Source organism: Augochlora pura, chromosome 7, assembly GCF_028453695.1.
Source record: "Augochlora pura isolate Apur16 chromosome 7, APUR_v2.2.1, whole genome shotgun sequence".
Classification (NCBI taxonomy): domain Eukaryota; kingdom Metazoa; phylum Arthropoda; class Insecta; order Hymenoptera; family Halictidae; genus Augochlora; species Augochlora pura.
In genome coordinates, this window is record NC_135778.1 from 15,239,574 (window position 1) to 15,253,342 (window position 13,769).

The 13,769-nt window shown below is 42.1% G+C and overlaps 1 protein-coding gene across 10 annotated transcripts; it reads right to left on the reverse strand.

Annotated features, from left to right (window-relative positions):
- Positions 1-1,310: 1,310 nt before the first annotated feature.
- Simj (transcriptional repressor p66-beta simjang) lies at positions 1,311-12,884 on the reverse strand. 10 transcript variants are annotated; one of them, XM_078186808.1, is made up of 9 exons: positions 12,017-12,884; positions 9,126-9,194; positions 8,472-8,752; positions 8,159-8,384; positions 7,812-8,088; positions 7,598-7,663; positions 6,911-7,350; positions 6,528-6,832; positions 1,311-6,455 (listed from the first exon to the last, which is right to left on the reverse strand). In XM_078186808.1, exons 2-9 carry the CDS (start codon positions 9,173-9,175, stop codon positions 6,199-6,201), a joined length of 1,902 nt encoding a protein of 633 aa, XP_078042934.1. In that variant the 5' UTR covers positions 9,176-9,194; positions 12,017-12,884; the 3' UTR covers positions 1,311-6,198. The 10 variants fall into 10 exon arrangements, with proteins under 10 accessions (XP_078042934.1, XP_078042928.1, XP_078042932.1 ...); XM_078186802.1 differs by having other exon boundaries at positions 7,803-8,088; XM_078186806.1 differs by having other exon boundaries at positions 7,803-8,088; positions 8,472-8,749; positions 12,317-12,883.
- Positions 12,885-13,769: the final 885 nt, after the last annotated feature.

Consider the following 13,769-nt stretch of genomic DNA (forward strand, 5'->3'; position numbering starts at 1 on the left):
ATTATTGTATAATTTAGAGACCAAATTATATTTGCATTTCACGGCCGCCTGCCGGACCTGCGACCATCCGACCCTCTACCCGTTCTGCTCGAAACACTTCAAGAAATGTTTCGTCGAAGATGACGAGAAGAAGCAGGACTGACGCCGTCGTCCACCGTCGTACCCGCGATTCGAAACGATATCGTTTTAACACCCTTACCTTGTGGAGACCCGTCGACGTCCGCGGTTGGCGGCAGCAGTCTCGATCGATTTCACGCTCGATTGACCGCGATAAAAAGAAACCGTGCGATCCTCTTGCGATATCGGCCGTGAGTCACTCGGACGGGAGTCTTGATATCCTTATTTTTCACAGCGTCTTTGTCAGAAGAAATCGCCCGATCGACTGGGTCCGAATACTTTACTAGGCGAGGAGCTTTGTGAAGAAAATTGGGCGCAGCTGCTTTTCAGTGAAACAGTATTTGCCGAATTATCACTTCGAAGCCTGGACTTGTCTGATTTTTCGATGACATATCGAGGTTGAAGCGGACAATTCCGACGATTACGCGGCAGCCGTGGCTAGGTTTACATATTTTTAGGAACTCGCGTCTCTGAAATTAACGTCTTTAGACCTGATGTAGAGACTCGATAATTGATTTCGGCTGCTAGAAAATTGAAATTTGGATCGGTAGTTTCTAATTAATTAATAAAATTGAAAATGTCCGTTTATAATTAATTAATAACATCGAAATTAAGGTTATAGGGTTCATCAGATCAAAAAAACAATATGGCGGCGTTATCTTGGACACGAGCCGAAGAGGACGACGCTTTCTTGGCCAGATGGACGTCGCTGCTGTTTTTCTGTGTCATTTTCTACGATGAACACGAAAAACTGTTTAGGACGCACACGGGTAACGAGCCCGATTAACTTGAAATACTCCGTAGTCGATCGGTGTCTTGCATAAGTTGAAAGTTTTACTTCGAGTTTCTAAATATAGCGTTTATCATTCGACTCGTTAAACTGGTCTCACGTTATTTTTTGCCGTGCACGTTTCGCTGGACAGGAACTGAGATGTCGCGGGATAAATGATAACCCGGCCCGTAAAAATCAGTTTCACGGTTCGGTCTTTGGAGGACAGGTGCTTTATCGTCCGTAAAAGTAGCGCAAGACCGTCCTGCGACCGGTACAGAGTGGATCATAGGGCTCCTTTCCCGTCCAAACGTAGTCCGAGGTGGTGAGGTTGTCCGAAGGAAGTGCTCATCGGAAGAAGATCGACACTGCTCGCTCAAGGTCACCGAGAGGAAACTACCCCCCATTGCACGGTCCAGGCTACTTCTACTTCTAATTGTTTATTTTTTCGTGTGATACACAGTCAAATCCGCAAAAATTAACAGAGTGAGAAATCTCCTAACGGAATCATTGTTGTATAAATAAAATATTTGACAACGTACATATGCTCGTCGGGTGTCACGAGCCCATGTAATTTCTTTCGGATTCGCGTCGCAACCCGTCTTAATTAAAATAAGATTCGATATCGATTTCTAGCGGGAAAATGGCCCGACGGGAGCCATTGCTCCATTTTAATTGGAACATTAACGAGTCGTCCGCAACGTGTAAGAAAATCTTCCCGGATCGATCGATAGATCCTTCTCGCGCGGACGTGCGAAATCAGATAAAGAGAAAAAAAACAAGAATAAAAACAAAAGGAAGTCAATTGACCTTGTAATCACGAATTCTTGAGCGTTCTCAGGCAGCTTTACAAAATTAGTAAAAAATGAATATCTTCTACAGGCTGACAGTCGCAGACACCTAGACTTACCCCGCTCACACCGTTTATTATGTATCGGATTACCTAAGGGAAATTTTCTAAACGAACTGTACAACCGGCAGCCGCTCGAAGCACACGCATCTCCGATTCGAATAATTTACAATGTTCGTCGACGGTCCTACGATCGAGCATTATAAACATAGTTCTCGCATTGGCGTTCGCCGATCGATCGCGTTGTGTACGCTCGCGAGAAAAGGTGTTTCCCGCTTATTTGACAGCGTCTCGCTACCGACTGTTGGCTTTCGGAATACAAATGACGACAATAAACATCACTCGAAATACAATCATTGATAAGCTTTATTCGTGTAGTCTCCAGAGTATTCGGTAAACTGTACTTTTTTTTTTGTTTGTTTAACTACTAATCCTATAAATTGTGGGGCAGAGAGATTCTCGGTCAGGTAGTCAGACTTAAGATACAACGGTATGAATTTCTTGGACGTTCAATTATTTCCACGACGCCTATAAAACACGTTCCTCTTTTCCTGCGGACAATATTGCGTGCGTATTTTGTTTAATAATTCGTTTTATTATTATTTTTTTCTTTTCTTTCGTTTCTTATTCTTATCTCGTGTCCCCCACGATATATCGGACCACGTGGTTCGTTCACACAGCTTCCCAAGTACCTTAAGAATACTAATCCGCCATGTTCGAAGTTCTGTATTGCTTTAACTATCGTGTCTTCAAACTTCGATCCCCATTATCACCCCCTTCTTATCTTTTGCTCTCTTTTTTTCTCCACACACACTACCGCCCCGCGCGAAAAATTTTCCCCAAAAAATTTCTCTCTCCTCTCGTTTAGCGAAAAAACACTGTCTCCCCTTTCGTACGTTTATCTCTTTCTCTCTCTCACTCTTTCTTTTTCTCTCTCTCTTTCGTTCTCTCTATTTTTAGAATATAAAATTACGTTCGCACTCAAAAAGTGCTTTAGCTCTTAAATAGCACCACGCAGAGGTGAAAGACAAGACTAGAAAGGAAGATAGGAAGAAACTTATTTGTGTTCACCTGTTCAGTATTTCTTTTTTTTTCCGGTTGCTATTTTTGTTTTCTTCGTTATCGTTTCATTTTTTTAGTAGGTTCCATTCGGCCACGAGAAAATGCAGTTTGAACCGTCACGAGAGATCGTGCGCGCGCGAGAACAGAATCGACGATTCGCCACCGTCGTGAACGGATCACACGAAAGAACTTAGGCGAAACTTCGTACGGCAGTCGTGAGGGTGGTGCACGGAGCGCACCATCTTGTCACTTTTAATGAACGCCGTTTACGTCACGAGGCGAGGGAGACCGTTCGGCGAACGAACGCGAAAACAATTGGCGTGTCGCCTGGCATCGTCTAGATATGTATCAATTTGAACGTGTTCAAATACAAGGCAAAATGGACCAGGAACAAGATACCTATATATCTTCATTTACATTTTGACTACAAAATAACTGGCGACTTTCTCCATAAATCATTCAACAGCAAATCTAATAACTTCCTTTGAGATTATTATTTAAAAGAAAACAATACGGAGCTTTTTTTTTAATTACAGCATACTCGTAAGTAGTCTTCAATGTCGGTAGAGATATTTCGGTGTTTTGTTTTCCATACTTCATCCTGGTATAGAGTATCTCAACATATGTATTGCTATAGATACAGTACCGCGCAATCAACCAGTTCAAATTAGTCTATACGCATGATCAAAACTAAAAGAAAAAAAAACTTCTTTTTATCCTTTATCGAAAGATAATATCCAAGTCAACCTTGCCGAATAATGAGTATACATATTAGACTATAAGAAACGTTAATAATCGACGTTACGGAGTAACCAACGTCCAAGCCAATAAGCTCTCGGAGCTCCTTCGGAAAGCGATCATCAGTATCGTAACCTTTCGTTACTTTGACTCTTTTAAAGTGTTACATTTAAAAGAAAAACACTTAAAAATATACATAATTCTAAAAGCACTTCTAAAAATAACGATATACATTGCTCAAACTTGTTTTCTTATCGACACTCTTTTTTTAAAACAATGAATCTATCGATGCTAAAACATTCTGTACAAAATAATAAATGTTCTTGGTCATCGATCGTAGAAAAGAAAATGTTGTGATAAGAACTACAACGAGTGAACAAAGGAAATTTTGTATAGGTTCGAGAGTGATTGTACTTGTTCGGCACAAAAGCACGGTTCCCCGCTCGTCCTCGTGCGTCCACGCAAATAAATTAATTAATAAAATAATCGGGTTCTTTTTTCTTCATCTTATCAGTTTCTCTTGAATACGACGGGAGGATAATTACAGCGGTAGCGCCCTGGCAACGATGATAAACGTGTAGACAATGATATTACTTCGATTTCCATTTTTCCCTCTTACACAAAAAACACAGATCTTGATCTATTATGCGATCGTAAGACGTTTACGTTTACGGTGTACATTTCGTTTATATCAAGTATTGAGTTGAAAATCTATCACGTAGTACAAAGAGAGATGATTATGCTATTTTTAGTTTATTAACTTGTATCATATACCGAGAGAAATATCAAGACTACAGTTAACTATATTATTTAGTGATTCGGAAAGATTGTTGTGGACCAAGATCAGTTAGCCGGAATCAATGTAAAATCATCGGATTATTAGTGGGTGGAGAGTGATGTGTGTATGTGATAAATACGTTACTGGGATCGTGTGCCGGAGATTTGTAAACTCTTTCAAGTGCAAATTTTTTCTTTCTTATCTTTTTTTTTCCTTTTTATCTTTTTGGTTAGAGAGGATCTTTTCGTAAAAATTCGGCCATCTTGCCACTTAGAAGCGGTTCGGTAAAACTTTTTGGATACATACGTCCAGTTAAGATTTCTTTTTTTCGCTTTAAATACTTTTACATCGACGTGACACATGAAATCAATCGCGCTATCCATTAATTTATTATATCCATAGTGTTTCTTTTTTTCTTCGTTCGGTTGTTTGTATATATATATATATACATATATAAATATATATATTTAGATAATATATATAATATATATATTTATATATATAATTATATATTTTTTTATATAATATATATATTGAGAGAGAGATATTTGAATCGTTCGTTTCGTTTCCATGTTTTAACGCATCCTGCATCGATGTGACCCAAAGTCTTACCATTATTATTACGAATTTTCCTAACAACAATTTGTGCGCGAATGACACTCGTGTCACTCTAATTTAAAAACATGCTGAATGCTCGTTCTTTGTCTTGTATCTCGACGAAGAAAAAAAAAAGAGAAAAATTACTATCACTCCCACATTCATTTTTGCTGACTATCACTAACACACACAATTTCTTACAAAGATCAATTTTGTCGTAGCTATTACTCTTTCTCTCTCCCACTCTCACTTTCTCTCTCTCTCTCTCTTACTTTTTCTCCCTCTCTTTCTCTCACATTTTATAATCGCCTTAAAAATACTCACAGTTTGAAGAAAATAAAGAGATATACACAGAGTACAGGTACCGCCGATGGTTGGAAAAAATGATTCGAACCACCAACAAAGGTTGCCTTAATTATAAGGGTCTTAAAAAAGATTCCACCCTTCTATTTCTTTTACTTTGTTTGAAACTTTTGTTTCGCTTCTCCACATGTTTCTCGCTCCTCGTTTATCACTACTATCATTAGATCAACCAATTCGTATTAATCACGTTAACACTTACTACTGTCCTTAGTGCCATACAAATGTCCATTTGGTTCTTTATATATATATGTATATATATATAATGTAGTAATTGAAGCAATTATATTCATTCATGTGCGTCCAAGTTATTATGCACTTACTCGAATCTGATTGATTGACATATTCACCTATATAGTTTCCTCCTTCTCCTTCTGGTACCATAGATACCAACACAAGATAATAAGAAAAGAAACGGATATTGCTCTTTGAAGAATCAATTGGTCAGTTGAATTTCTTTCATTTTTCATCTACTTCGAGAATCGAAAAAGATTTGTTTCTCATAACTCTTTTTCTTTTATGGTGATCTTGCTTAGTGATAACTAAAAATGCTTCCATTCATATTTCTGTTTCTGCGGCAATTAAAACCTCGAACTTTTCGAATAACAATAAACTCACACTCACACGTCAATGCAATATTCACAAAATGATGGTCAATAGTTTCTCCTTTTGTTCACAATAATATAAGAAGTATTTGTCGTCCATTAATCCGGTTTGAGCTTCACTTTGTAATAAAGATACCGATCCAACGATTGGTATATTATCCTAAGTGCATGAAAATGCAACCGTCACACTCCGTTAGATCCCTTTAGTACGATGTCGTGGAAAAAGAATACAAGATGTGTAATCTTGCTCCTCGATATTCTCTAACACAGCTCTGCAGTTTCATTTATTCGCAATTACTGTCTGATCTTTAAATGCGTCTGGTTACGTCTTCCAATTGTGTGGATGGGCCCGTGGCGGGGCCTGATTGCCTTGTGCTTGAGACGCTTGCGACGGAATCATATCGAGCAAGTATTGACGTTGCAGATCTGCCGCTTGTCGTTGTAACTCTGCGAGACCCTTGCCACTGGCCTGCGCCATTGCCAGCTGATAAGGGTACAATATCGAGGTAAATGGTGGCATCATGTGAGCAGGAAGAGGTTGATGAGGTGGCAGACCTGGTACAGGATTCTTTGCTAACTCTGTACAAAGAAGATTACAAACAATTTATCTTACATCAATTTACTATGAGCATTTAATGTTTGAAAAATTACCTCTAAGCAACTGTTGCTGCAAAGCAGCGGCAGCAGCCGCGTGGTGCGGACTGAATTTCCCACTTTCAGCCAATTTAACCAGGGGATGCTCTTGCAGTTTGGGTGCCGGAGGAGTTGGTGCCAACGTAGGTGCTGGAGGTACCTGTGGCGGAGGGGCTGGTGGCGTTGCTACTCTTCTTGTGGGAGTAGCTGCTTTAGGAACTGGTTTAGGAGCTGGTGGATCTGGACTTGGACACGCTGCCTGTGCCAACCTTTGTTCTATCTCCTGTTCCTGTTGCAGTGCTTTTACAAACGCTGTCTTTAACCTGTATACATTTACATATTAATTACGAGAAATCCGAGGAAGAAGATTTACCAGGTTTTGTCTGAATTATTGTACTTGCCGATTAGTATGCTCAGCTTTCAGAGCTTTCTTAACATTGGTCGTTACACAATGTTCGCATATAACTCTAGGATCACGACCTGCCGGAGGTCTCTGGAAAGTTGCATGTTGTCCTCTTGGACCTTCCTTCTTACCACCAGTGATCGGTTTTTCCCATTTCCATACAGGTGTAAAATCCGTTTTGCATTGCGTACACTCGAATGGTTCTGGTGGTGGTGGAATAGCAGGCTCCTTAGTAATAAAATCGACTACATGTTCCAAACCAACCAGATAAATGAACTCTGTATTCGAGGGGTTAGGTACAAAATGCATCTCCGGTGGAGGTGGTTTCGGAGGCGGTATTTGTAACAACGTCTTCTCAAGTTGCTTTCTCAAAGCCAGTTTAGCAGCCGCTTGACGTTGCGCAGGCGTCTGATTATCATCCCTTGGCTGTCTTTCCTGCTTTTAAAAACGGATATTAGATGCATGTACAAAAGTGTAACTTCGTTTTTAAATTCTCTATAAAATAAAGCATCAAAAATTATAATAAACATAAAAAGTGACAGGAAGAAGAAGGTGGAAGAATGAGAGGGTTAAACATAGCCAAAGAAATTATATGATTATTAAGGGGACAAGAAAATTGGTATAAAAATGAATTCATAGTTAGTGCGGCAAAAGACTTAATATATATTTTGACTAGTGGATATACCTGTTCTGAAATCACAGGTGTGCTTAAGGATGCGGTGGTTTTATTTTCTTGAGATCCAACAAGCAGCTTTGTGTTTACAAAAACACAATTACGGTTATTTACATAATTTACAAATGAACAAATAGTGTAAATATTCTCAAAATATAACAGTTAAAACTATCACTAGTTATAGAAATATGTATTAAAAATATCTGACATGTTATACCTTACTTACTTGATGTGCCGGAGTGGGGGTTGGATCTTTTGTGGATCTCTCAGTTCGGTCTGCTGGTGCATGATAATTCGATACATTTGGTGTTGCACTAGGTGGCCTGCTTCTAGGGTGTGGTGGTTGTGGTATAATCATGTTTGGTGGTATTCCAGTACTGGAAGTAGAACTTCGGGCTGCTGTAGGCGGTAATAACATTCCAGGAGGAGGAACATGTATACTACTCCTGCTTGGTGCAGGTTGTCCCCTAAGTAGAGGTGGTGGTGCCTTCCCAGTTCTATGACTATAAAATACAATCTTTTTTTACTAATTGTATGTCATTAAAAGTGTGCTTAAAAACAACATTTGTTTACCTAAGGGGAGCTTGTTGTACTGTAACTGGTGGTGGTAACTTGCTGGGTACTTTTGGTACGGCAGCGATGTTTTCTTTCAGTTGCTGTGATTGCCGTAATTTTTTCAGTAACACCAACTTCATTTCCTCAGATCTAAGTTCCTCCCTTAATTTCCTAAGTGTTCTTTCACGTTCAGCTAGCTCATCTGATGACAGTTCTTTAATTGGAGGCAGAGGAGGCATATCACCTAGTAAATAAATAGTTTAACAATATTTATTCCCATGCTACCAAAGACTACCAAGGTTATAAATAAGTATATTATTTCTCAATTAACCTTCATCACTATCTGCATTTCCATTCACATAACCATTTATTCTACGTTCATCCGGTGTCTCTGCATAACTTATTTCAATTCTAGGTCTAAGGTTACGGCGGGTTTTTCTATCATCTGCAGACTTCGGAGCCAGAATTCCCCTCGCTGCATTTTGGATATTACGTGCTTCCGGCATACTGTTATCCAGATTAGGGTTCGAAGAAAAATGAAGACCTAAATCTAATGGAACTCCTACATCAGAGTTAACAGCAATCGATGGAGAATTCCTTCTGCCACTGCTACTGAAATACATACAACATATGATAAAAAATATTACTTCAAGAAGAGAAGTATACTTAAGCATAATGCTATGTAAATCAAATCTATTAATACAAAGAAAATAATCTGTATCTATGTAAAGTAACTACCAGTTGCTATTGCTGATAAGAGGTCAGTATTCTAAATTATCATAGGGTAGTGTAATGTGTTATGTGCTTTCATTCTTGATAATCATAACATGTAACAATAGCCCCATTTCATAATCAGACTGTTGTAAACAATGGCAGTTGCAAATTGACAAGCTACTGGACAGCCTGCTTCCATTCAACATTGTAGAAAACTAATCTTGAAGCTTGATGGAAACAGTTGAAAAAAACGAATTCTCTCTGAACTTACCTAACACTCAGGTCCACCACTGCATCCCCGTCCAAATCCATGGCTTCCATTCTCTCAAACGCGGCGACTCTACAAAAAAACACAAGTATTTATTAATAACCACGATTCGTCTGGTGCGGTTCGATTGGATTGATTTCAATAATAATAATAATAACGAGGCGGTGGGTACGTTCGCCAGAGGGGAAGCGGCGAGACGAAAAGAGAATAAAAAAAACACTACAAAGAAGCCAACGGCAGAGATGTGCGACGTTTCGCAACACCGTAATTCGAAAGCGATAGAAAAGATACACCGGAATAAAAATAACTGGGTTACCAAAATCTCCGTCCAATCATCCCGTGGTTCACATGCACCGGGGCATCGTAGTTCCCTCTTTTTTCGCTATCTCTTTCTCTTTCGTTCTCGCTTGCACACTATCTATCTTTTTCTCTCTCCGTTTCTCTCGTGGAGCAAACGAGCAAACGTCCCAACCGCAAACGCCACGATCACAACACAGAACCACGGCTAGACACACCGCCGGTGAAAACGCGATCGAGAGCCGCGAGAGTACTACAACACGCGATAAAAATGATTCGGTATGCTGGCCCCGCGAGGCGGGCGATCGGCCGATATCCACGGAAGCAATGTCCTAACCTAACCTCCGCGCGATTCGAAAGACGTTCAGCAGGAAGAATACACAGTGTTTCCGAGATCGCGCGCGAGGATATTGGCGCGCTTTACTGGCCCGCCGGCACTACGGACACACCGCCGCGTGCCCGTTTTCGTCTTCCTTTATCGCGGCTGAGATTTTCCGCGAAGAAGTGGCGGCACGAAATCGAAGAATTGAATTTGATGCTTCGGAAGTGGCGTCTCGGCACAATGGCAGCTAAGCGTAGCGGTACAAGACTGTTGCAGGGGGAAGGGGAGGCCAGAGGGGGAGGGAGGGTGCCCTGTACCGCGAGGGGAGAGGTACGGTCGCACATTAATTATTTCTCCCCTCACCCCGTCGTCGGTCTACCCCCTACCACAAACCGTCAGCCACTCACCCACACGAGCGGCATCGGGAACGGGCTAGAAACCAATCTCTCTCTCTCTTTCTCCCTCCCGCCCGTCACCGACCGTGTTTCTCTTTCTCTTTCTCTCATTCTCTCTCTGCGGATTTTCCCGAATTTCGTCTCCGTTAACTTCTCCCTTGCCCTCGCTCCTCCCGCGCCCTTATGCCCTACGGGAAATCGATTTTTCGACGGAGTCCCCACTGCCGGCATCCCCGGCCGCAGGGACCAAGGAGTTACAATGTTTTCGCAACGTATTTGATATCGTCCACGCATCTCGTAATTACTATTGTATCGAGGAAACCGAGCGCGACCTCTAGGTAATGCGACACTATTTGCCACTCTTTTTCTCGTGATCGGGAACGATGCCGATATGCTCCGGGTATACCCGGAGCACACTTAAGCATCGACTTTGCTAAGTAATGGCTTCATTACACCCTTTAGATATACAAAGTAACAGATAAGGAAAACGGAGCGATAACATGTTACAACACGCTTTTCAAAACGGTAGGCTCGAGGTACATCGACGGTCGTAATAGCCGTCCACCCCACTCTTGTTACTCATGTGTTATGAACCGGGAGCTGTCGGAGTGGGGTGGACGGTAATTATGACCGCCGATGTACTTCGTGCATCTTCCATTGGAAAAGATTTCATATCATATTAATACGACGAAGATGATGCATAACAACAACAATCTTGCAACAAGCGTTTTGAGTTTTTTTTCAGCTGCATCTACTTATTACGTTCTCCCGCGAAAGAATTAACTAGTTCACGGAGTTTCTCTCGGATCTCCCGCCGCACACTTTCCAGATCACGTGACAGAGTAGGGTCTCTAAACTCTCGAATTGATGTCACAGACTTTTTCATACCAGTTTCGTTACTTTAATTCACAATTCCACGGGGAAACGATGAATAAACATAAGCAAGGCTCGTTTCGTTATGTTCGTTATCGTGCACAAAGCAGCGCTTCTAAATGTGATATGTACTTAATTATACGTTTACCTCTAAAAAAAAAGAAAAAAACAACCGTAAATAGTATGTACATATATGTACTACGTGAAAGACTTATATCAAATAAAATACCTTTGCAATTCGACATCCACTCCTTCAACGAGTCAACATGAAATTATACGGTAAGCAAACAACCCAAAGTCCCCAAACCGGTAAGTGAACCCTAAAGCGACCTACGGTAATCTTGCAATTTCTTCCTAACCTAATAAACGTACGCGACCGTTACAACCTCACGTCGAGCTAATCTTATCGCGCCAAGTAAATAGTTTGAACCAAATTCTCCAATGCGAAAAGAAAAAAAAACGAATGTTCCATCGACTGTATTACAAAACTTCGGAAAGAACGGTTTATCTTTGTACAAGGAAAAAGACCGCAGAGGAAGAAAAAAATGTAACGAACTCGCCGAAGTCGCGTAACATCGATTCGTACCAATTCGGGCTTCTCATTCTCTTTATCATTTTCTGGTGTATCAAGGAAAGAAATAGAAGCAGCGACGGGAACGAAACACCGCGGTGAATCGTTCGACGTGGACCGACGGCTTACTTATGGAAATAGAAGAATCGAGACTGAGTTCGGTTGTAATTAATCGGTCGAGCAATTCAAAATATTGTGGCTCGAGTGTCGGGTGAACACACGCGAACGTTCGCCTCGGCTCGGCTCGCTGGTGACGTGCGACGCCAGCTCGCGCGACAGCGACACGCGACTCTTTATGTCTCCGCGTGCACAACGTACATATTTCCTACTACATTGATAATCCCGCGTTCCCTGGAACGAACGCCGAGACCGGAGTGTTTTGACCCCCACACGCCAACGTCTGCCAGCGGCGTTCGCGAGAAGAAAGTACACGTACCTGAACCAGCCGTAGAGCGGTCGGTCAATGGAAAAGATTGGTCCGAATTTGTGTAAATCGTTCGGGCATACGAAACAATTACACAAAGGCGGTCGAGTAAAACGGGCTGATGGGTGGTAGTAATCAGGTAGTCGGTCAGGTAGGCAAGCAGGCAGGCAGGCGGGCAAAGACACGCAGTTAGGCAGACAGTTAGGCAGGCAAGGTAGCCGGTCGCTTTCCACTCCACTTCACTCCACTCCACGATATATATTACACTCTATACTATCGCTTACATACAATGACATGGCGCACACGACATACCGCAGTCAGTGTACGCGTACACTTCGCTTCCCTCGAGTGTCCCTCCCTATCGCGAGCACACTTCACCGCCTGGCGATTCTGGAGCCACGATTTCCGCATGTTTCCACGAACCATTCCCGTGCCTCGTATCCGTTCATCGCGTTTACCATTTACGTTTTTTGGTGGGGAAAAAGACAAACAGACACAACCCGTCCAACACTAGGGAACAACAAACACGGTGATCGCGCGGGGTGACGCGTGGCAGCGGTAACCGCGAAACGATCGTCACGATCCGGAGACCCAGACACAACCTTGAGCCGCTACCTTCCGCGCAAGGAGAAAAAATTCACGCCGCCTCTGCGCAAAAATTAACGAGAGTGATTCAATATGGCGGCCTTGTCCGCCGTTGATGTCTTCCCCTCCTCCATCGCTCGTTTCGCCGGGCATCGTCGCCGTCGTCACTCCTCCCCTGCCCCTGTCCCAGACTTTGTCTCTGTCTCTGTCTCCGCATCGGAGGTGTAATGCCGTGTGGTACAGAAGGGCTGGTGGGAGGGGCAGGAATCGGTGAGAGGAGGGATGAGGGAGAGGAGCGGGGTTGGGTAGACAGTGGATCTTGTCGCCCCCGTTGGCCCCCGGTATCGTTTGTCGGGAAAGCGCCGCCGCCAGCTACGGGGCTTACCGGAAGCACCCCACGGACTTTGTAAATGCGCTACGAAAGGGGCTTGACAGTCGTCTAAACAAATCCACGTGCTTCTGCGCATTCCCTTCTCTTTCGAACCTGCACCGGTAACCGCCAATCGGGCAACGGCCGCCGCGTATTGGAGGGCATTTCAAATCGGATCAGCATTCGGAACGGCGGCTACGCGATCACTCTGATTAGTCACACGTTAATTCAAATCTTCGAATTGCTTATATGTATATCTCGTGTACGGATTCGTCGTTCACGCGATATGCTCCTCGAGTTATGCCAAATGCTTGTTATCTAATTTCTGTCCCGATCGTATCACGAACTATCGAGCTATTTAGCTAGCAAAGATTGTATCTCTTGTTAGCGTTCTATTAAGAGGGAATACATTAGTATCGCAAGAACGATTTAAAAAATAAGAATAAAATAAGTGTCTTTAAACGATCAAACAGATACGGAGGAGTTCGTACAATGTAAAATACTACGCACAGTGTTCTAAATATTTTCATTCGTTAAAAATTGATTTTACTGTCTTTTCGTTATAATCATTGTGATTTATAAACGGTGTTGTATACTTACCTTACAATTAAGAAGTCTCGTAGTTTGTACGAAATTATTCGTACGGCTATATTCAATGTCTTCAATCGTAGAATTTTCCAATGACTGTGAGATAATTGTTATCTTCGCGAGTTCAAGGTGATCTCAAGGACACATTATTGCGAGTTCTCGAATTTGAATTTCTAGCAACACGAACACGGAATTGTGTGAATCATTTACGCAGATGCGATA

Bases quoted from the DNA above. Each gene is read 5' to 3' on its own strand.
- Simj (XM_078186802.1), bottom strand. From the start codon at position 9,175: ATGGAAGCCATGGATTTGGACGGGGATGCAGTGGTGGACCTGAGTGTT. The intron at 7,351-7,597 runs GTATATCCACTA...CGTTTTTAAAAG, and splicing joins CACCTGTGATTTCAGAACAG to CAGGAAAGACAGCCAAGGGA. The intron at 6,833-6,910 runs GCAAGTACAATA...AAATGTATACAG, and splicing joins AAAGCTGAGCATACTAATCG to GTTAAAGACAGCGTTTGTAA.